The sequence below is a fragment of the Taeniopygia guttata genome, chromosome 1, assembly GCF_048771995.1.
Source record: "Taeniopygia guttata chromosome 1, bTaeGut7.mat, whole genome shotgun sequence".
NCBI classification, from domain to species: Eukaryota; Metazoa; Chordata; class Aves; order Passeriformes; family Estrildidae; genus Taeniopygia; species Taeniopygia guttata.
Window position 1 is genome coordinate 75,292,237 of NC_133024.1, and position 22,672 is coordinate 75,314,908.

A 22,672-nucleotide genomic window follows, 5' to 3' on the forward strand; every position below is an offset into this window, starting at 1 on the left:
TACCCTTCCTTCTTTCAACACCATCTAGTACTTCACTGCCAGTTCTCAGGAACTCTTTTTGTGTTTGTGTAATAGGACCAGTCACATTACCATACAGCTGGTGCCTTGCCTGACTGAATTTAGTAGAGATGTCTCTGGGTGTTTGATTTTTTTACACGCTCTTTTCACTTCTTTGACTTCTCCAGAAGTCTTGAGTCACTGATTCTGTCTTTGTAACTTCTAAGTTGGACAACTTCTTTGTCCAACTTCTCCTGGTTGTGTAGGCCTCCCATAACTTCCTGGCTGAGGGTCAATTTGCGTGGTTCACCCACTCTGCATAGAATTTCTTCAGCATAACTGATTATTTATCTCATACATCATTGTCTCCATGTTACCTTATGTACCTCCTTTGCAGAACTCTCTTTTCTCTTATTTAGATAACATCAGGACTGATTTGCACTTGGTTCTTTTTTTTTTTTATTTTATTATTTTATTTTATTTTATTTTATTTTATTTTATTTTATTTTATTTTATTTTATTTTATTTTATTTTATTTTACCATCATTTTCTCCACAACTAATTCAGTTTAGCTAAGTGTTTGCTCTAGCTGTATTTGTCTTCACGAGGGAAATATATGTCAGCAGTCAGATCTGTATCAGCATTGGGAACTCATCCAATTAAAAGTTTACAACAATTGACATAGGCTGAAGAAGAATTCACAAACTGAAAGCTACAGCTTACCTGTGTAAACATTCTTGCCCTGCTGCAGAAGCATCAACTGTGTTTAAGAACTGGCACTGGACATTTAAAAAGATAATATCAGTAGTAAAAGAAATATTGCATGTTACTGGCACAGTGTCCAGTTTAACAGAGACAGCAATATGTCATGTAATCAGTTATTGTATCTGTGGACTTCGGGGGAAATGGTTCAACAAAGGCCCATAGCAAAATGTTTTCTCTTTTCCAGATTTATATTTAAACAGTCCTTAAACTCCTGGCTGCTTTCCAACTTTTTGTCTGTTCAGTAACAGAGAAAAAAGTTTTGATATAACGGAAAACAGCATTAACAGGTTAACTTTCAACTTCACCTTGAACTTCTTAAATGACTGATTAACTTCTTACAGTTTATAGAAGAAATGAAGGTTGTAAACAGGACTGCTTACTTCTTTCTTATCACTTAAGTATCTGTTTAATTTATTCATCACTCACACACTAACTCTCTAGAAACAATGCAGGGTGAAGTGCTTGTGACCATGAATTCCACAGTCATGCACTAGAGAACAAGGAAGATAAAGGCCAAGAAATCACTGAGTCCTCCTTAAGCCATGAAAGTGTAGTCTACAGTTCAAGTGGTGTCTACAGGCACTTTCCACTAAAGTAAGCAGCCTTCAGTGTCCTACCAGCTGTAGGACACTGAACAGTGTCCTATCCAGTACAAACTCATTACTGATAACAGTAATGAGTTTGTACTGGATCGGACACTGGTAGAAAATGATCTAAGAGTGAGAAGGGAAAGAGACTTAGGACTATGTATTGCAGTTTATCTAGAAATAGATATGGGAAAATCCTTCTCATGATGGGTTTAAAAGAGCAAGGTCTTACTGAGAAAGTACCTCTATCTTAGATCCAGGTCACTAAGAAATAGAGAAGTAGCCTTGTCCTGCTGAGCCTGGGTAGCTCCACACAGGCTATGTTGATAAGGCACACTGCTGTGAATAGCAAAAAAGAGGAGCAGGGAGGGATGAAAGAGTGTTTGCATACAGACATCCTTGCTTTTCCAGTCCGAATGACTTTGCGGGGCTTCTTGGTCATTCTGTTTGGTTGGTTTGGTTCTTTGGTTTTGGAGGGTTTTTTGTTAGTGACAACACTCAAGGAGAGTCCAGAACTAGGCCTGAATTTAGCATCAGGTATAAAACATGCCTTTGAGCTACTCTGAGCACTCAGCCAACATTACTGTCACTCAGAGGGTTAAAAAAAAAAAAAAAAAAAGATACCTAATGAAATGTCTTCTAAGTATTCTGTATGAATTTGCATAGTCTTTGACAAACAAAAAAAAAGCAAACCCAAACTCAACTTTTTTGTATGGTAGATATAGAACAAAAAATCTCAGCTCTCAGGAATCTGCTTCAAAGCTGGACCCATTTCTGTATTCTCCTCTCTGCCATTTCAAATTTAGTGAAAATACATATGAAAAATTACATGAAGTTTGACACCTAACATAAGAAAACTGTTACTATATTACTTAACAGCAATGCAATATTGCTTCCTTCCTGTGTATTATTGTCCTCAACCTGAAAACAACCTGCCATATTATAATGATGCTTTGTAGTAAACGCACCTTTCATGTCTTTCAAGTTGTCTGTGTTAAAAAAAAAAATCTATTCTCTCCGGATGTGTGGGATGTGAGCCTCCTAATTAATCTGAAAAGAAATTCCTTCCTGTGGTGTAATTTTCTGGTCTGTACAATCATCCTTTTTGGTCCTCCTTCTCAGTGCTGAGCCAAAGTCTCTGTTAAAGTTGAAGTACCAGATGATGGTTCAACAGAACAGTCCCAGTGAAATTCTTCTTGCTCTTTACATGGAATGTTAATGATGTTTTAGCACCCTTGTTTAACCCTTATATGAGCTGTGAAAAGTCTATAGAAAATTTCCAATGCCAATGTTCAGTGTGGTATTTTATTTCAGCTGTAACAGGGAGAATCAACAGTTGAAGTACCCAAAGGGAATAAGCATAGACCAGTGTTATTGTTAAAAGTGAAGGTATACACTCAATATTCAGGGTCATTTCATGTCACCAAATGGCATACACTAGCACCAAAAAGAAAAGGAGTTTGCTCCTTCTTTCCGGAGGAGGCCAAAAGTACCAGGAAAGATATAAATACAGCTGGAAGCTGGAATTTTAAAAAGTGAAGGCTTCATATGTCTGCAAAATTGTGTGTGTCCCACACCAGTAAATACTGTATACTCAGGAATTGAATTAGAATAGCTGCTTCAGTGTGGGGCTGTCAGTGCCTGCTGCTTTAAAGATGACATTTTATTAAGTCACTAGCATACTTTGAGGTCTTCATGGCATGAGGCTGCAGGAGCTCAGTCAGTGGTGGGACAGATGTTTCTGCACTAGGTATTTCATACAGAGTGTAAGAAACAGTACCTTTTCTACAGTGACCAAGTGAAAAGTCTCAGTGGGGGCTGCATGAGGCTCATTCTGCTGACTGCTGCAGCTGCATCACTGCTCATGGACCACTTGCTGTTTCTGTTGTTTCTCTAGATCTGCTATTCTACAAATATACCCACAGACACAACCACCTCCAGTTTTAGAGCTGCTTGCATGGTGGCTGGTTATGCCTGAATTAATTTCACAGCCTTTCAATGAGTTATTTTTCAAGTGTTGTGTGATCCTTCTAAAATGTTGTGGTAATCCGTTAAATAGCAATGTACAGTTTGGACTCTGAACCTATTTTGCTAGATGGAATGGTTGTAAGTTTCCAATTAACTAAAAATTAAGCATTAACTGGAATACTTTATTGGAAAAAATTGAAAACAATTAATTTTTACAATCAGAAATTAGTAAGTAAGTACTAGTTTTTAGTTCCTATAAAGTTGTACCTTGACTTTCTTTCTAAACATTTGTAATGCCTACGGCCTTTCTTAAATCACTCAACCATGAAAATTTCTTTCAGTGACATTAACTTTCTGTAGCAAGTGGTACTGAACTTGTTCAAGTATAATTTGCTTATGTTATGCCTTTTTGCTTACACACGTGACTGAAGTGCTTTTCTCTTCACACAGTGGCATTAGTAAGTCCCTGGTTTACAGAGAAACATGCTGGCAATCCAGATTATAGCTTTCATATTTTGTTTCTGTGGGCTGGGTGCTGCTATTGCTGCTACTGCATCAAATGAGTGGAAAGTCACTAGTCGAGCATCATCTGTTATCACTGCAACCTGGGTCTTCCAGGGTCTTTGGATGAACTGTGCTGGCAATGCACTGGGGGCTTTTCACTGCAGACCTCACCTTACTATCTTCAAAGTAGAAGGTAAGGAAGCATTATTTAACTGGAACTCATGAAAAGCCATGTGTATTGCAAGATGTGAGCTGGAGGAATACAAGATTATTTTGGCTTGTGCAAGAGATTATGTTTAAAACATCATGATGAATATAAGTAAATGATCTTGTAGGCAGAATATCAGAAACAACTTTGTAGGAATGATGTGTGTTCCAAGAAAGACAATAAGATCTACTCTGTGGTTGGTAATATGTGTTAAGTATACTGGACATAGTGCCAGTAATAGACTGTCGGTATCAAACCACAGTTAGCAGAGAAAATGGACTAAACTGTCTTACAGATCTAATTTCCATGCCAAAATGAGCATTTTTCTTGCTGGATGGTGAGAGGGGGAAAGATAGCAAGGTGTGTGACAGCTATCAGTGTTCTTTTTAGTGTCTGAAAAAATCAGAGAGCAAATAACCACATCTGCGACTATGTGCATCCTGTGCAAATGCTCATATACTGGGACTTAAGTGGTAGTGTATATAATTGCTTGTATAGCAGGCTAATATTTTAACTTTAAAGATAAAAGGTATGCTGTTTCAGAATGTCCATTTTAATGGGAAGTATTAGATTTGTAAGCCATCTATCAGAACATAAAAATGCATGGAGACTTCTTGCCTTACAGCTTTTCTCAGAGATAGGGGCTAACTGTAAGTGTACCATGCAATGTGTTTTGTGTTTCTCTTTGTATGTGAAGCAGTAAATGAAGAGGTCTGGTTTTGTTTGCTGTTAAGCTTTGTGATAGTAGGCAAAATAGTGTTTTCAGTGAAACTGTGTGTAAGCACTCACGAGAGCCTTGGCAAAAGGACTGCTCTCCCTGGGGTGGGCAGCATGCAAGCAAGATGGAGTCAGACTAAAGTAGGAAAAAATGTATTAAGACTCCAGTATTTTAGGGAAATAAACCCAGGGTAGACAGAACCAATCATCCAAAGCTTTTATGAGACTGGAAAGAAGCACAATTCTCTTAAGATATTAGCAGGCAGTGACTGAATGAAATATAAAATGTAACATTGCATGGTTGTTACCATACAGGATATTACATAGGCAGGGTCATAGACTCACACATGGAAGACCCAAGCATGGAAGCTTGGGGATGTTCCAGATCCTTACCTTTTTTTTGCCTGTCATGCCCTGACATATCAGACTACATGCTGTGACATACAGATCAACTCTTACACATACAGACTGATTTTGAGATAAAACTCAGCATCATTTCTCCACATATTTCGTGATTCCCTGTTTCAAATCATCACACATCACCCATGAGAAATGTGAATGGATAAGAAGGGGTTTATTTATTTTAAAGAATGGTGTTCATCAAAAATTACTTAAAAGGCACAGAAACTTACACATATTTTTGAAAAGTGAATGTTATATTTTGTAAATAACCATTTATGCATTATTTATGTCAAGATTTAAAGGAAGAAAATCAGCTCTTCTTCTCAGGCATTATTTAAAGCAATGTAAAGTAACTAGAAAGTACCATTATTGCTATTGTTAGTAGCACAAAGTCTGCTTTCAGAATAATCAGATGTAATCTATTTGCCACTTTGTATTGTTACTATTATTTTCATCACTGGCAGATTGAAATTTGAATAAACAGAAAATGCATGTTATGCATGCATCATTTAAATATAAACTAAGCATCTGAGTAAGATTTTGCTTGTTTGTTTTTTAGAGGAATATAGAGTAGAAATTCATTAATTAAAGTAGCACACTCTTATTCAAGTAAGAGAGTAACAAGCTGTTGTAATGACATTTAGGAAGTCTAATTTTAACTTGCCAGGGCATGCACTGGCACAGGATAATGTTACATGTAGCACAAACACTACTGGAAAAGAGTGAGATATTCAGTTTTGAAAACCTGCTAAACATAAACTCCTGATAATCCAAGGAAAACAAGAGTTCAACACGGAAAGGGCTTTGTCATGGACTGTAAAATGATAAAATGCTCAGATTAAAGAAGTAATGAACTCTCTGTCCTCAAAGCTTCAATATATCATTGTCACTTATATACCGAGGCCAGGGAGGGCTGGCAATATGACTTTTCTACTGCACGTTCATCTTTTTATGGAACCTATTTGGAATTTTTCCTATAGCCAAAGACAAATTACACAAGTTCCTCATTCCATTCCTATCTTTCAATTTACAGGTTACCCTAGAGAAAGTATTAGCAGTAACAGCAACAGTAGCAGCAACAGTATTACATTAGTGTAGTAAGTCACTTGTATTCCAAAGCAGATTCATTTGATCATTAAATGTTAAATTGCAATTTTTGTGAGGATTTTGCAGGGGAGTTTTCTAAATGGGGACTATGAAGTTTTAAGGGTTTGTTGGTTTGTTTTTTTTTTTTTTCTGTTTTTCACAGCAGAAAAAAAACCAAACCAACAGATTCCAGAGGCCTTGCTCTGAGCAGGATTACCCTGCAGTCGGAGGCAGTATGTAGATATTTGCCAGAACTGACTTTCAGCTTGAGGATGAGTTGTGCATAGGCAATGCAGTGAGAACTCAGCTTCTGCAACCGAGCCCAGGTACAGATGTTGAGGGGTTTGTGTTTCTGGAAGTCTGGGTTAGCAGGGCCACGCTGCTACCAGTATCCAAAGCTAGCTGGGCTGTTGCCAAATGTACATGTGCATTCACGTGTCCAGCCACGGTGTGCTCTGCTGGCGGTGACTGAAACATTCAGACGAAAGATCTTAGAGGGAGATCCTGAATAGTAATAGCACTGTAGCTACAGTCATTTAAGGCAATGTTTGTGGAAAGAAGCAATATCTTTTATTAAATCAACTGCTTTGGGAGAAGTATGCAACAAAGGCATTCATCAGATCTGACACAAATACAACAAGCTTCAAGCTAAATATTATCTGGGAACATTGTCTCTTCAGTTAACTTGGTTATGATTATCAGAGCATCAGATACACCCATGGAAATTGTATGACTGAAACCAAGAGACAATTACTCACAAGCATAAACTCACACAGTCAATAAATGCCAGAAATTAAAACTAGCTGTGAGACAACATTTTTTCAAAAAGAGTAACCTTTGATTAGCCACTCAGTCCTTATCAGCAAGAAAGATACATAAAGAGCCTTCAAAGCATGACCTTGAGAACTGAAGCTCTGGAGCTGTGACCTCCAGAAACATTTTATGGCAGTTTGCACCCAGCCTGCCTCCTGCTAACTCCCCAGTGCTCCACAGGTAGTAATTAACCTCTTTTGTCATTCTTCTCATGAATTCTTACAATGACAGAATTACTCAGATTTGACAAGAACCATCTTTCAGCTGTCAAGCATGGGTTAGAGACTTTATTTAGGTATTTTGACTTCGGTGATGTTACACAGAGCTGTTTCATTCATATAAAGTACAGAATTGTAACTAGCCAACTGAACTGTGTCTACATCTGTTTTCTATGATACTTCCTTAGTCTGTCGGGACAGCTACTCGGCTTCTTCAAACAATTAGTTTGGCATTTTGCATGCCTTGCCTATGGCACCGCTTCATGACTCCTGTATGTTCTGGTTTTCCATACCATGAGTTCAGGGAGGTGTACAAGGAACTAGAAGAAATCTTCTTCCTGGAACCTTTGCTTTTTTGAGCCTCAGATCTCCTACTGGCATCTTGTCAGTGCCTCTTTCAGCAGAGCCTGATGGGGCAAATAGTGCTATCCTGATGGTAGCCAATATGGACCAGGCAATGCCCAGCTGTTCTGGGTCACATCAGCAAACTGATTCGGGGCTGCCTTTTCATGATACCGCCACTGCAATGTAGATAAGCAGCAGAAGGAAGTTGATACAAGAAAACTGCTATTGCAGCACCTGTACCCAGAACAGCCTTGCATAGTCAAACACCATTTGGGTTCATCAGGGTGCACAGAGCAATTCTAGCTGGGTTTCAGGGTGATACTAGCAATTTTGCCAGAGAATTCAGCCTCTAGAGCAGGAAAGGACTGACATAAGAGTGTCCCTTACTTGACAGAAACTTACTGCTGGTATGCATTTGTTTGGTGTGAGTTGACAAGCCAGCCAGATATACACACGGCAGCCAAGGCCAGGCTTCTCCTCAGCCTTAAAGGAGGGCGCTTAGTGCTAAATCCCCCAGAAGCCAACATCGCGGCTTTACACCCATCCGGAGTGGGTTTGCAGGGGGTCAGGCTGCGTGAGCGTTGGGGATGGACACTGCGCTTCTGCTCCCCGCTGCTAGGCAGATCCCCATGTCCTGCCCTGCCCTTCCCTGCCCTTCCCTGCCCTGCCCTGCCCTGCCCTGCCCTGCCCTGCCCTGCCCGTGCCGCCGGGCCGGGGTGGCGGGCGCGCTCCTCTCTCCATGGTGCTGCAGGAGCGGCCCCGGCCGCGCCCGGGGGTGGTGCCGCCGCCCGGCTGGGGACAGCCCAGCTCCCTGGAAAGGCGGTGTGCCTCGGCCCGGCTTCCCCCGGGGGAGTAGCCACAGGAGAGGAGAGGTTTAACTGTGCCCAGAGCCCGGGCAAGCAGCAGCTGTGTGCGCTTTTGGGGGATCGCAAGGGAAGGGGCCGGGCCGTCAGCCCGGGGTGATTGGCTTCAGCCATCGTCAGGAAGGGAGAAATCCACCGGGACGGCTTTCCTCTGGCTGATGTCAGCCACAGAGGACCCTGCCGGAGCATCCTCCGGGCAGTCAAAGGGACAGAGTCACGGGGGTCGTGATTAACCCCAGCTGGTAAGCACGCAGCTGCTTGCTCACTCACTCTCCGAACACCCTCGGTGGGATGGGGAGGAGAATCAGGAAAAGGCAATACCCACAGGCTGAGATAGGCAATTTAGTAATTGAAACGGAAAAAAAAAAATTAACAATAAAAATAGTAGTTACAATAATTATAATAGGAAAAAGAGAGAGAAGAATAAAACCCAAGACAAAGAATTGATGGACAGTATAAATGCTCACCACCCACTGACCAACGCCCAGCTCGTCTCTGAGCAGCAATCAGACAATGCCTCCCTCTCCCAGTTTATATGCCAAACATATCTGTGGTATGGAATATCCCTTTGGCTATTTTGGATCAGGTCTGTTTTCTCCCAGCTTTTTGTGCACTCCCTCACTGGCAAAGTATGGGAAAGAGAAAAGTCCTTGACTTAAGATAAACACTACTTAGCCACAACTAAAACATCAGGGGGTTATCAACATTATTTTCATTCTGAATACAGAACAAAGCACAGTACCATCTACTAGGGGAAAAAAAGTAACTCTAACACAGCCAAAAACAGAACACAGGATCCAATATTAAGATTAGAGGATAACTGTGCCAAAGAACTTTCCTGTAGCAAGCAAATCCTCCTAGGAAAAGTGCAAACTGAAGGGAAGTATGATTGATCCATATTTGTTAGGCTGAGCCACCCCTCTGTTGAGCTTTTCTGTTCAATGAGTACAGTGTCCATTTGGTGACTTAGAAAACCCTAGTCAAAACAGTATTGGCAAAGTTGTGTCAATATGAAAGGAAATATACACTAGGATCAATAGCTCAAATTTGGGAAAGGTGACCATGAGACACAGACAGAATTCCTCTCAGACTTTTATTAATGGCTTTGTTCCCTTGGCTTTATTTCCTAAAGTACTGTCCATTTTTCTGCAGGCAGAAGGATCACCATTTGGACTGACTGAAATGCTGATTTCAGCATGTGGTTTTTTGTATATGCATAGGAATAGGATGTCAAATCTTGGTAATAAAAGGTTCTCCATCCTCACAGTTTGTATCTCCATTGTAGCAAGGTTATTTCCAAGCTCATGGCCTCTCTTCTGACATTAGATCACCGAGTCTGCTCTCCATTCACACACTATAGCATGAAACACATTTGGTTCCTAGAGAAGTCTGGTAATGCACTAGAGGTCATGAAACATCATGACTCTGTGCAGCAAATACTTTTGGAATTTCTTATATTGCATATCATTGTCCCCATGCCAAAAATTAATGAATAAAGTAAATTAATGAGTTCAGCCTAGGTAGCAGTTAGTCAGAGTCATGTCATGCCTTATTATTAGGCTGATTTCAAGTTAGAAAAGATGTGGATTCACACACAGCAGAGCCATTCACAAAGTAGCCTCTGGCAGAACAGATATGAACTGAAGGAGGTGGCTAACTCCCATGTATCCAAGACATTTTTCCCATGGGAAGCTCCAGCAGCAGCTGTGCAGTAGATACAGAGCAAAGTCCAGGGTTTTCAATGAAATGGCAAGTTCCAGAGGAAACCCCCCAGAGGCAGAACAACCCTGTGAAACATGGATTTGTGGATCTCAGATATGACATATAGTTTAAAGATTTTGAAGTGGTTTTCAAGGATTCCTTCTGCCAAATATTGTCTTATATTTGAACTCTTTGATTCCATGATTTTAATCTACATGCTCTGAAAATCCATGAATCTAAACCACAATGAATCACTATTTACTGCTGTTTGCTATGCAGGCTGTCTGGCTCTGGCCAATTACTTGAACCAGAGTAGTCCAGAGCTGTGGGCAGACTGGAAAGAGATGTTCCTAGTGGTGAATCTGCAGCCAGAAAGATATAGAAAGGGAGTCCAAGAACTGCAGGACTAGACTGCATGGGGCCAGATGGAAAACACTGAGGATGGAGCCTTCAGAGACTGCTGCCAGTTTTGGAGAAGGTGGCAGCCAGTTACAAAAGACAAATTCTGACATTGCTTTAAAATCTTCAGAGTTACAAGAAAACACAAGGCCTTGCAGATCAGTCTTCCTTTTTAGCTCATTTATGCCTGGCAATTTCTTAGCATCTTTGCAATCCTCTTTTTGTGCTCTGAGCCTTCTGTCTTCTCACTGACAAGGACAGAGGTTACAGTGCTGAGCTTTTTTTCACTTTTGTCTAATCTGGTATCTAGACAAGAGTAATGTTACTTTTGCTTCTCTTTACTCAATTTTATAGATTTTTGCCACTCAGAGTGGTCTTCATTTGAAGAAAATCACTGAGGAAACATGAAAAGTAGAAAGTGCTCCTATTTGTTAGCGTGGTGCAGCTGGTGCAAGGACAGTAATGCAAAGTTTGTTATTGGGGCATTAATAACAAAGCTCTTTCATCTTCTAATACTCACATCAGGATAGATTGTTATCTCCATTTTGCTTTTAGCTTTCTTTGATTACTGCTACATAGCAGCAGAGAGTGTACTGCAAAATGAATAGGACTCAGCAGTAATTGGTATGCAGCCAATGTCTTAAAATATCTCTGTTCAAACAGGTTTTGTACCTTGGTCTGCCTTGTGAGCACTGAGGTGGGTGAGGGTAGGTTCCCTCTGGCATATGCTGAGGAGACCAACGCCAGTGTACCTCTTCTTATCTTTTTAGAAGTCATGCTACAACCAGAGCTTCATTCAAAGTTCAGAGATACAATCCATTTCATTTTCAGAAGTAACCTGCAGCAGGAGGAGAAAGGAGGCCTGGCAAAACCAGCTGTGATAGGCAGAGGGTAAGAGGAGACTGAAGAACTTTAATAATTTGTAAATCATTAAAGCTGGTGATTTTGAAATTCACACTGCTGAATGCTGACTATTTAGTTTTCCATCATGGAGTAGTGCAAGGCAGAGGAGAGAAGCCAAACAAATACCTTAAGAATGAGTATGGGGAAATGTGGGGGAGAATATATGTACATAAAATCTCTCCTACAGTTATTACATGGAGTTGGCTAGGCAAGTAAGAGTCACATTCACATTGGTAGAGAAAATAAATCACTCCACAGTCAGTAGGGATATATAATCCCCTAGCATGTTACCCTAGTTCTCATAGTAATTACACATAGTTTTGCAATGTAAAGCAAAATGCCAGATGAACACAGCCATTTTATTAGAGATATGCACATGGGATTCCTCCCCATATCCCACATGCATCAAGTCCTACAGTGTCCAGTTATCCTTATAAGCCTTCCCTGGAGGGGATGCCATGGGACACTCTGCTGGTTTAGAGGCTGGTCAATGTATTCCCTTTGGTTTTTCATTGACTCAAATTAAATCAAATGCCTGGAGCTGAGGTGTTGCCAGGGGCAACTCAGGGCTTCAGAACCCCCCTTTTTCAGAGTACTTGACTCAGTCCTGGTGCCAGTACTGTGAGGGACTTCTGGCTGTGCCCAGTGGATTCCCATAATCCACCCAATCTTCTCTCCACAGATGACATTGAAGCCTGGGTCTCCTGTGTGATTTTCCTCTTCAGGGATGCATTTCCTAAAATGGAAGAGAGCACATCACCTCAGATTTCTGTGCCTTAATGTAGTGCCAGAGCACTTCTCAGTTGCTGAATGAAAACATTTAATTTTGAATTCAGCAAAGCATATGCTGAAATTCAGGTACATGCAAAGTTCCTGAGAACATTTCATTCATATCTCCCCTTAAATAGCTTGTGCTTGTCACTCAGACATTTGCCACTTACTTTTCTAAAAAATTACCTGAAACAGCTAAAAAAGCAGAGGTACCAAACCCTTCTGAGGACCATGCCCAAGTCTGCTGACACATTCATTTGAACATTCAAGTTATGTTTCTTTTTGACTGCTAACTTTTCTAAAGAAGATGTGTGTTAATCTGGAGGTAATTAACTTGGTTAATTACCTCTAGTAAAACACCTCCTGAGGATTAACCTGCATAAAGGCAGAATTTTTAAACTGCACATCCTAAGCTATGTTGTGCTATTGAACAGCTTTTTGTAACCAAGGCTTCCATGTGGTAGATTTTAAAACTGTACACCACCAACTGGATCTGTCATTAATATTATTTTATAAAATAATTATAAGTTAGACTCCAAATTTTTACTTCTAGCCCTGGCCAGAAGTTAATCATACAGACTCTACTGGTGTTTGAAAGGGTACAATTGCATAACCTGACAGTCAAAATGAGAAGCAAAACTAAATACTTGAAGTTTCTCATTCCTGTGCTTTCAGAATTATATATGCTGGTTGTCTACCAGATCCGCTCTAACAATTTTTATAGTTGCTATCACTTTTGTATCCAGCTAAGATGTGAGGCTACTCTTCTGCAGATACCAGTCAGAAACAATGATGTGTCTAGGCTCATATTCAGGGCAATGCTCACTGAATCATATTTCCAAAGGAAACCAGAGCTCTGAAGTTCTAAATTTCCTGTGTAGATGGAAATCTGCCAAAATCTTATGTTTTTTGGAGACTGCCTTTTCCTTCTTCATAAATGAATTTCTAAACAATAACACAGAATGTCACATAAAAGCCTTTCTATTGATATTTCATCCTGTAAGCAGCAAAAGCAGAAACCAAACCCCAGCCAATAAGAAACAGTGAAAGTTACTCCCTGTCCTGATCACTGTGTGGTATTTATTGGGCCACCAGGAGAGCAAGACTCTTGGGATATATAAACAACTTCTCTGTTGCAAGCTCACCACGTGCCCAAGCTTCTGCCCCAGGCTGGCATCTCATCCCAGCAAATATCACACCACATACTGGACCCTGAGTCAGCCACCTTTTGGTAATAACAGAAATAGTTATCTCACAAAGTGGGGATGAGAGGTAATTTAATTAACTAACTAACTAACTAATCATTAATGGCATCTGGCTTTTCCATATCGTATTTTTAATAGAAATGTTCCACCAAACAAAGCAGATGATAAATGATATTCCAGAAAAATTAATGCAATGGACAACTTTAATTTACACCACCTTTCAACATCCTCACACTTACTCAGTGACTAGTACAAAACCTCCAATATTGTGCTTACTTAATATTGCTCCTAGAAACTCAGTTCTTCACAGAAATGCAGCATTTTCAAATGTCAATGCCTCTTGTGCTTCAAGGCTCCGATTCCCTCCACGGCCAGGACATCCTGCACTGCCATAGCCGTGCTTTGGCCTGGGTGTCACTGAGGGTGCAGCACCCCCAATCCGTGACTCAGCTAATCCTTCAGAGCTGCCTGGCTGCTGGTGGTGGCCCCTCTTGGGAGGCCAGGGAGGGAGGCAGGAGGAGAGATGGCAGCTGAAGCCAGCAGTGTGTGCCTGCAGGCAAACCGCTGCCCAGGCTTGTGCCTGAGGGCTGCAGAGGGCTGCAGTGTGGGGAGTCCTTCCCCTCCCTGCCCTCAGCATGCACAGAGCAGAACACTCTGGGTGTTAACAGAAATGAGACGACATTTCCAACCAAGGTACTTCACTCAAGTCGGCGTGCCAAGTGGCTTAACTGCCTTCAATGGTTAAGGTTAAGAAAAATGTTGTTCAAAGGAGAAAACAAGTGGAGATGTTTTCCCCCCTCACCCTTCCTGTCTACAAATTCAGGCATCTCTGGCCTGCAGTTCCTTATAAACAAATGAAGGAGCTTTTGTGGAGCCTGTTGATAAGAGGTACTCCACACCACTCCACATCCCACCAACATTTATTATTATTTTTATGTATGCAATAATATGCAAATGCTTCCTAAGGTCACTCACTACTTGTGCTAACTGCTCTGGTTAATGCAGAGGCCTAAGGGCAAGCCCAAGGCAGCCTAGGATACCACAGGATGTCAGGGCAAACTGATAAGATTTTCACCTATCAGCAAGGTCTGTGTGTGCAAGACTCAGATACAACCCAGTGAAAGGAGAGTCTGGGAAACAGGAATGGCTTTCTCCTGGGAACTGTTTGCAAGGAGATGAAACACCTGCAGACAAGGAAAGCGAGTCTGGTGTACAACAGCCGGCTCATGGAGCAGGAAGAGAATTCCTGAAAAAATACTGGGGCTGCAGCAATCCTAAATACATCAGTCATTAGGAAAGCAGAAAGTGAGCTTGCAAGGTGCCAGGCTCTGCCTTGACCTAATGGTGACAATTTGGCCGCCACTTTTAGTACAAGGGGGACTGGACCCAAATTCTCAATTTCGGCAAAATCTGCCCACTCAGCTGGGAGAAATTCTATGAATTCCAAAAATTTCTAGCATTTTAAGCAACAGAGTGAGTGAGATCTCTTATCTAAGGACTCTGAGTTCTTTCAACCACCTGTTTTCACAGTTTTGAACCTTGGATAATATCAAAAATCTGTATCTAACAAGAGAAATCCATGTTATATCCCCTTGCTCATACACACACAGCACATGGTTATAGCCCTTAATACTGAAGGGAAAGCACTGCTGAATAAGGGACAGGAGCTAGGAAGCAAAGAAATGCATTTGAGACCTATAAGACTCCTGAGAAGATCTTTAAAACAAAAAGAAATTATGAAGAAAAGTCTGCTCCCTACCAAAAATTGTTTCTATTATGCATGAGTCATTCAAAGTGGATTTAAAGCCAGAGATTTTTTTTCACTGGCTTGCTCACTTTTCTCACTAAGTGAAAGAAATAACATTACTTCAGGGTCTGAAGTTCACTGGGTAACATCTGCTTTCACTCAATTCTACCAACAACAATATTTTTGAAATGGATTTATTTCTTTTTGTTTTCCTTTTCTTTCAATATCCCTGCAGCCTTACTGTCTCCTTCATGCTGCTAACAGAGACAGGGTCATAAATTAGGTCAGTGCTATGTCTGACCTGGTAGTTGCTTAGATAATCTTAAATGTTTATAATCTATCCTCTCCTTTGCCTCAAAACATCTACCTGCTACTTTCTAAATAACTTACTGGAAACTCAGCAGAACGTGAATTCTCTCAAGTTTCTGGTCAGCTGTGGGGGCTGTGTAGATGGACTAGAAGGGATCAATCCAATATCCAGGATGCTCTCAGTTGAAATCAGTTAATGCACATAGATTGTACTGTTTTGCAAAGGAAAAGACAAACGACAAGCCTTCTTAAAGTTCATTTGTTTGTAGGATGTGAGATGGCTTCTGTCTGGCCCAAACAAAGCCTCTGCTGCTGTTGTGTGTCCACTTTGGGTACTACACTTGAAGCAGGATGCAGAAATCTTGGAAAGGGCACACAGATAAAAGCAACTAGAATGCCTCAAATTTATGAAATATGCTCTATGAGGAAAGACTGGGAGAGCTGAGACTGTTTAGTCTAAAAAAGAGTAGACTAGCTGTAGGCACAGAGATAGTCTTCAAGTACATAATTAGTGGCTGAAAACAGGAAGAGTATAATCAGTTCCCCATGTCCAGTGGTAATACCACAGGACATGGTAAGACTGGATTACTACAAAGAATTAAAAATTAGCAGTTTTATCATTCCATCCTAAAAGCAACTGAGCTTTTTTTTTGAACAGCCTGCCTCTAGCCCTTAGATTACTTTTGTTACTCTGCAGTTGTTTCACTCTGTGATTACCTCCAATATCTATGATAACTAAGATGCCTGAATCAGCTCAGCCTTATACCCCGTGTTCAGTTCCAGCTGCCAGAAGTGAAATGTGCCTCTTGATGTCCTCACTTCTTCTCTCCATAATTCAAAAAATACAATTTATACAGCAGCCAGCGTCTATTTGCCTGTAGCCTTTGGCCTACAAAGATCTTTTAGTCTACTTTTGATCTGCAAAGGACAGTTGGTATTAAATCCTCTTGCACTTTTTTTTAAGTATTTCCTAATTATTTCCTGAATTTGGAGTGGGTGTTTTGCTCTGTGATTGCAGAGCACTGAGCTGTGTGCAACACATTTGATGTCCATGGTTTGGGCTAGATGTTACTGAGAGACTGACAGCCCTAAACAAAGGCAGCAAACTCACATTCATCCACTTTCCCTTCTCCATGCTATTTTTACTGCCAAACATTATTCTCCTGGCATATCTGAAAGAGTCCAAGACAGAAGGGGGCCCAGGGGGCAGGGAAAGACAATATAGGCCAAACTCCTTGAAGTACTCAAGCTATATATTATCCTTCTTCTATCACATATAAGAATCTTGGATGGTGTGAGTCCTACAGTTCTCCTTTCTTCCTGCCGGGAGATGTTATCCTGGTTCATCAGGCACCTGAAGCTGGATATAGATGAGGTGCTAAAATTGCAGCACTGGGTCTTAAGCAGAGGTTTAGGATTTATCCCAGACCACTTTAGACATCAGTGCTGCAAAACATTGTGAGTTAGCTAGCCACCCTGTGATCACTTTATAGGCAACAGGAACAGGGAAGGGGCAGGTTCTGTCTTATCCCTGGGACATGCCTACAGCAGGTCAGAGGAGCAGTCTAGACATGCCAATTGACAGTAAAGCAGATGGATGATTAGTGAAGGTATGGGCATACTAGGCAGGATTCAACTGAATTCTGTCTTGACTCAGATGATACTTTCAGGTCGATCCCCATGCCTCAGATCAGTTGGATGTAATTAATTCCTAGAACTTTCAATCCAAATATGAGAGCATATGGAAAGCAATTTCCTTCTGTCTTTCTGCAGCTAATTTTCCCATATTTCACATCTCTCCACTCTCCCAGTCTTTGCCTGAAGGGAGCAATACTTTCATCAAAAGCTGCTGCAGGGGCAAAGGACTGCAGCCTTTAAATTGTCACCTTAAGATCAAGAAGTCCCTCTTCACATCATTCAGTCTTCACTGAATAGACCTTTATCTCACCAGGACTCAGGCTGTCCCTGATGTGAAAAGCCTTGTCACCCCCTCTTTCCACACAGCCCAGGTGCCCCACTGAAATCCATGCTCTTCTTTTAGCTATCATGTGGTGATGAGTGTGAGTATGGAAAACAAGAATCTGATAGGCACTTGCTGAGAGCTGGCATCTCACTCATGCAAGAGGTAGTGCCAACTATTTCAAAAACAGTCTGCCATGTATTCATTTGAGCAAGCCTTTACATAAAACATACTCTATGTGCTCATGTGTGCACACAAATTGAAGTTGTCCCTTGTTTCCCTTGTTAAAGATACTTCACTTCTCGAAAGGTCCTCTGCGAATCCCAGACTGGTGGAAAAGTAATTACAGTGGGTCAAAAGGCTAATGAAGAGGAAGGGCTGATTAAGCTCAGTTTTGAAGGCTATATCATTACCAGACAGCTCTTAGGAATCAATGGACATTTTCATAAAGTGCTTAATAGTTAGAGTGAACTGAAACTCTATAAACCCTTTCCAAAGGAGTGCTTTGTTGAGATGTTGGCAGTATATGTCTGGCTGGAGTCAAATAAATTAGTCATCAGATAAATCAGTCATGCCAGCTATGAAAGTGACACCAAAATAAACAGAATGTTTTAGTTAAATCCACGAAACAAAAGGAACAGCAAATCTCATTTAAAATTCCCCAATGTAATTGATGCATAATTAAGCTCCTAAACATGAATGCAAGCATGCTGATCCAGAGTGTGTGACGATGAAGATTGTATCTTTGAAAGTAAATGGGGATCTCCGGATGCAATTAAAAGTAATTTTTGAGTCGCTAGTTCCAAGTTCCTACTGGCAAAACCCAAGAAATGCAAAGCCTGAGTAATTCCTAAATTACTGTAGTTTCGATGCCAGGGAAACTCCACAGATTTTGATGGAATTACACCAGACTCAGACTTCATGAGGCCAACAGAACTTCCTCCTTGAGAAACAGGTTGTCAAATACTTTAAAAAGAAAATGTCAGAAAAATTGTATGGAAATTATGTTCTACTGGTACAAAAGCAAAATTTGGGGGATGTGCAGCATATGACAACATCAGTTGGAATAAGGTAACACAAGTGCTTTATCCCAAACATGCTGCCTTAAGTAATCTACCTTATAGTCTAAAATACACAGTCTGAACTCTTTTAAATCTTTCTTTTCCTAAAATACAGACAAAATAATAACAGTTATGTTCTTATTGGTCCACTTATCCTTGTGATTAGCTCATATATTTATCATTACTGTAATATGAAATATTTTTTTAAATCGACTTCTTTTACCTGTGGCCTTACACCACTCCTCTGAATGCCTGTTAGTATGGCAAAGGACTCAAGTCCTGGAAGGGAAGAAACAGGGCATGTGAAAAACAAGCAGTGCAACTGGGCAGCAGCTTGTGGGAGAGAAGAAGTACTGCTTTTAATTGGTTTGAGGAAGTTTAAAGTGTTGTGAGAAATCTTTTCTTATCTACTTAGTGTTTGTTTCCCAATAGCTGCTATTTCAGCCTAAAATCCTACACTTTGGGTGCTTAATGTCAGATAAGTAAGCAGATTAACTGGCCTTGTTGCATAGAGGATTCAATTCTCATGGGCTTCAGATGTCTGCACTGATATCTGGCAATGTGACCAATAGTAGTTTTTAAGTTTGGCTTCTTTTTTGCAGTAGTTCATATACTATTGATTTCCATATCTAGGTTTTAATTCCAGCAATAAAGTTACATTATTTCTTTTGAAGGATAAACTGTATTTGCATTGAAAAATCTATGCCACATTCATTTTTACCATAAACCACAGAGATTTTAGAACTGACAAGGACTGGAAGGAAAATACAGCTCTGTAGGGTGCTTAGGACATTTGTGAATCTGATTCTGCTTCCTGAGACATTTTCACTGCTCACATTTTTGGGGCAATACGTCTCTCTCATACAGTGCTCTGCAAAGGAACCAACCAGAGGCATTGTGCTCTACTTGGCACTTATCAGGAGCCACTGAAACCTGAACAAAAGCTGATTGCCTATTATTGGGTTCTTGTAATTGGCACTGTGCAAACACAAAGCACAAAGCAGCTCTGTCCCAGAGCATTTATAATCTAGGGAGCAAACTTCAAAAGAAGTGAGTAGGTTTATGGCAAAATGAAGGAGGAGGAGGAGGGAGGTAGAAGAAGACAACCAAGCTTGTTTGATCACCCTGCTTCACGAAAAACAAAAGAAAAATAATCTTTTGGATTGGTGGCATTTGCAGGCTCTTGGAAAGTCTGTTCCTCCACGGCACTCTGAGTTACTCCACCTGTCACTGCCACATTCCTTGGCTTGGAATAATTTCTGTCAAAACTTGAAATACTTTGTAGCCTTTTGTCATCTTGAAGAAAAGGATGAAAATGTCCAGTCAGACTGCACTCAGAGGTGAGGCAGAAGCCAGAACTCTTTGATGCCCATGGTTTGGTATTCTGGACCACAGAATAGGAAACCACATCTGACAGCAGCAGCTGGGGGCTTGGTGAACCCACTTCTCTCCAGTGCCCATGGGACCTGTGGACCTGATGGAATGAGTCCAGAGAAGGGCCACCAAGTTGATCAGAAGGCTGAAGCACCTCTCTTAAGAAGACTAGATGAAACACTTGGGATTGTTCACCCTGGAGAGGGGAAGGGTCCAGGGAGGCCTTACAGGAGCTTTCCAGTACCTAAAGGAGGCCTTCAGGAAAGCTGAAGAGGTACTTTTCACGAGAGCATGTAATGATAGTAAGAAGAGGAATGGCTTTAAGCTGATGGAGGGCAGGTTTAGACAGATCTAAAGAAGAAATTATTTACTGTGAGTAAATAAGGAGGACAGGACATTAGACAATGGAGATTTTCTAGGAGAAAGATGTCTTTACACTTTTTTCTATTCAAACCACAAATCCAAGGATGAGAAGAATATGTGCAGGGAACATTTTTGTAACTGTATAAAAACTGCCTTGATCATACAGATTCTCAGTAACCATCACAAATGCAAAAAGTCTCAGTGGAAGAGATTCCTCATGCTGTCGATTCCAAAATAATTCAGGAGGTTGTCAGTTGATTCTACTGGGGAAGTAATAAAGATAGTTGTCCTATGTGCTCTTAATTGCATATTTCAATACCTCAATACCATAAACCAATTTGGATTTCCCCCTTTGGTACAATTCATGCATCTCATACTGTTCTTTTCACTTTTGGAAAGCATGTTGCAATGTAGACATGAGTCTGGTCTTAATTATCTGACTGGAAATGAGATGAGTTGGCCACTTATACAAACTTCTGTGTTGTACCTAGGAAGGAACAGGTTGCTTCTTTCAGTTTGTATGTTGCCTTTCTACTAATAATTATAGAATCATAGAATTATTTGGGTTGGAAAAGTACTCCACAATCATCAAGTCCAATCTTCAACTTTTATCATCATCCATTACATGTATATGGCAGAAGCTCTTATATAGCCAGTTACAGCAGAAACTAGGGTCCAAGAAATAACTCTTAGGGGAAGAACTTTATGTAAATACATCAAGAATTGGCCTGCTTGTAGGATCAATAAGTTTGATGTGGTCCTCCAGGGTATACATTCCTGCAAATTTGATTTGGGGATCCACAAATTACTGTCCACATAGAAAATAAAACTTTTCTCACCTACAGAGAAAAAGGAGATGAAGTGTCACTTTACCCAGGTATAGGCATATCTTCTTTCTCCTGTTCTCCTTGCTGTTTATGCTGGCATGATCAACTGGACTTTATTTGGAAAGAGGAGAGGTTTTACAGTGGATAATTCTTTTTGTCCTTGAAATGCCTAAGGACCCTATTGTTTATCTGTGGGTTTTTTTCCTATGGATTTATTCCTCCTTCTAGAGATTCAAAATTTCACTGGTAAAAGCCTAAAATCATATTTGCCCCAAAAATCATATTATTAGGATATTCTGTCCAATTATGACTAAGACATGTGAGAGTATACCAACCTGGTTTTACAACATGTAAAACATTATGAAAGTTTCTTTTCGTGTTTCATTTGAAATGCTGTCTTGCACAACCCTTGGATGCTAATAATGTATGTGATTAAAATTTAAACTTACACCCAGGACTCATTAATCTGCTTAGAGCTTCCCTCAGCAAAATCAGTGAAAAGGCATGCACCAAACCTAATACAATTAACCTGTTCGTGTAAGTTTGGAGTATAATAGCTCATTTAAAAGGGGGATGTACCTCCTTTTATATGCCTGGGAACCCCAGAGGAGCTTTCCTTGGAGCACTGTGACCCATCATGTCTGGGGCAGCACCTGCCCTCAGAAGGGGCATGCAGAGGCTGCCAGGGAGCTAAGTGCAAGTCTAAAAATCATCTTACAAATAATGGGATAGAATTGGGAATAGTTTAATTTACATGCACATTGTTTCATTCAATTCACATTGTAGCTCTGCCAGCAATAACAGGGTTCCTATTTGCTTACTGTGCTAATGAAGGATGAAAAGCAGCAGGTTCAGCACAGATCCCTGCAGACCCCTCTGAGGGCATCATGGCCAGGAAGGTACTGATGATTCAGTATTTGGCATCTTGCCTTAGGATGTTTTCAGCAAACCTCATATTGCTTGTACTGAGTGTGAAAACTGAAGTCACACTACATTAAAGTACACTTTTCTATCTAACTGTCCTTCTAACCTTCTAGGAAATACATTAGATTGATTTGATATAGCTAATCTCTACTGTTACATGTATCTTCATTGTTTTAAAGGTACTTACAAGTAGTTAATTTCCCTACCTGTTAAAAGAATGTCCAATTATTGATGCTTACTCTTTTGGGGGTATTTTTAAAAGTTTGGCCCTGTTTGTCTTCCTCTAGGCTTCTGCCATTTAAAAGTCCTCCACGCATCTATGAAGGCTCCATCTGTGGCACAAAACAGAGCAGGGCAGGCTGGTGATTGGGATTGCTCCGGCCACACTCCAGAGCAGATATGTGCTGGGGAGAGCCAACTGAGGTCTCAAAATGAGCCATGAAGTTTTACAACTGGCAACCAAAGTCCAGTGCCTGAGCTTGTTGCTTGGGCCTTCTGTATAGAGAAGTATGCATGTACTGAAAATTGCATTAACTTCTTTCAGGCTGATTCAGACTCATTATCTCATTCCAGGTTATATATAGCACATCTGCCTTGTCCTCATAAAATAACAGCCAGAAGTACAGCAGACAGGCAAGCTGCCTTGGCAAGTTGC

At 40.7% G+C, this 22,672-nt stretch overlaps 1 protein-coding gene across 1 annotated transcript in view; it reads left to right on the top strand.

Annotated features, from left to right (window-relative positions):
- The first annotated feature begins 3,725 nt into the window (after positions 1–3,725).
- CLDN10 (claudin 10) overlaps positions 3,726–22,672 on the top strand; it is a 53,402-nt gene continuing 34,455 nt past the window's right edge. Inside the window, exon 1 of the mRNA XM_041716979.2 lies at positions 3,726–4,014. Within this exon, the coding sequence (XP_041572913.1) occupies positions 3,801–4,014 (214 nt within the window). The 5' untranslated portion in view covers positions 3,726–3,800. The remainder of the gene's footprint in view (positions 4,015–22,672) is intronic.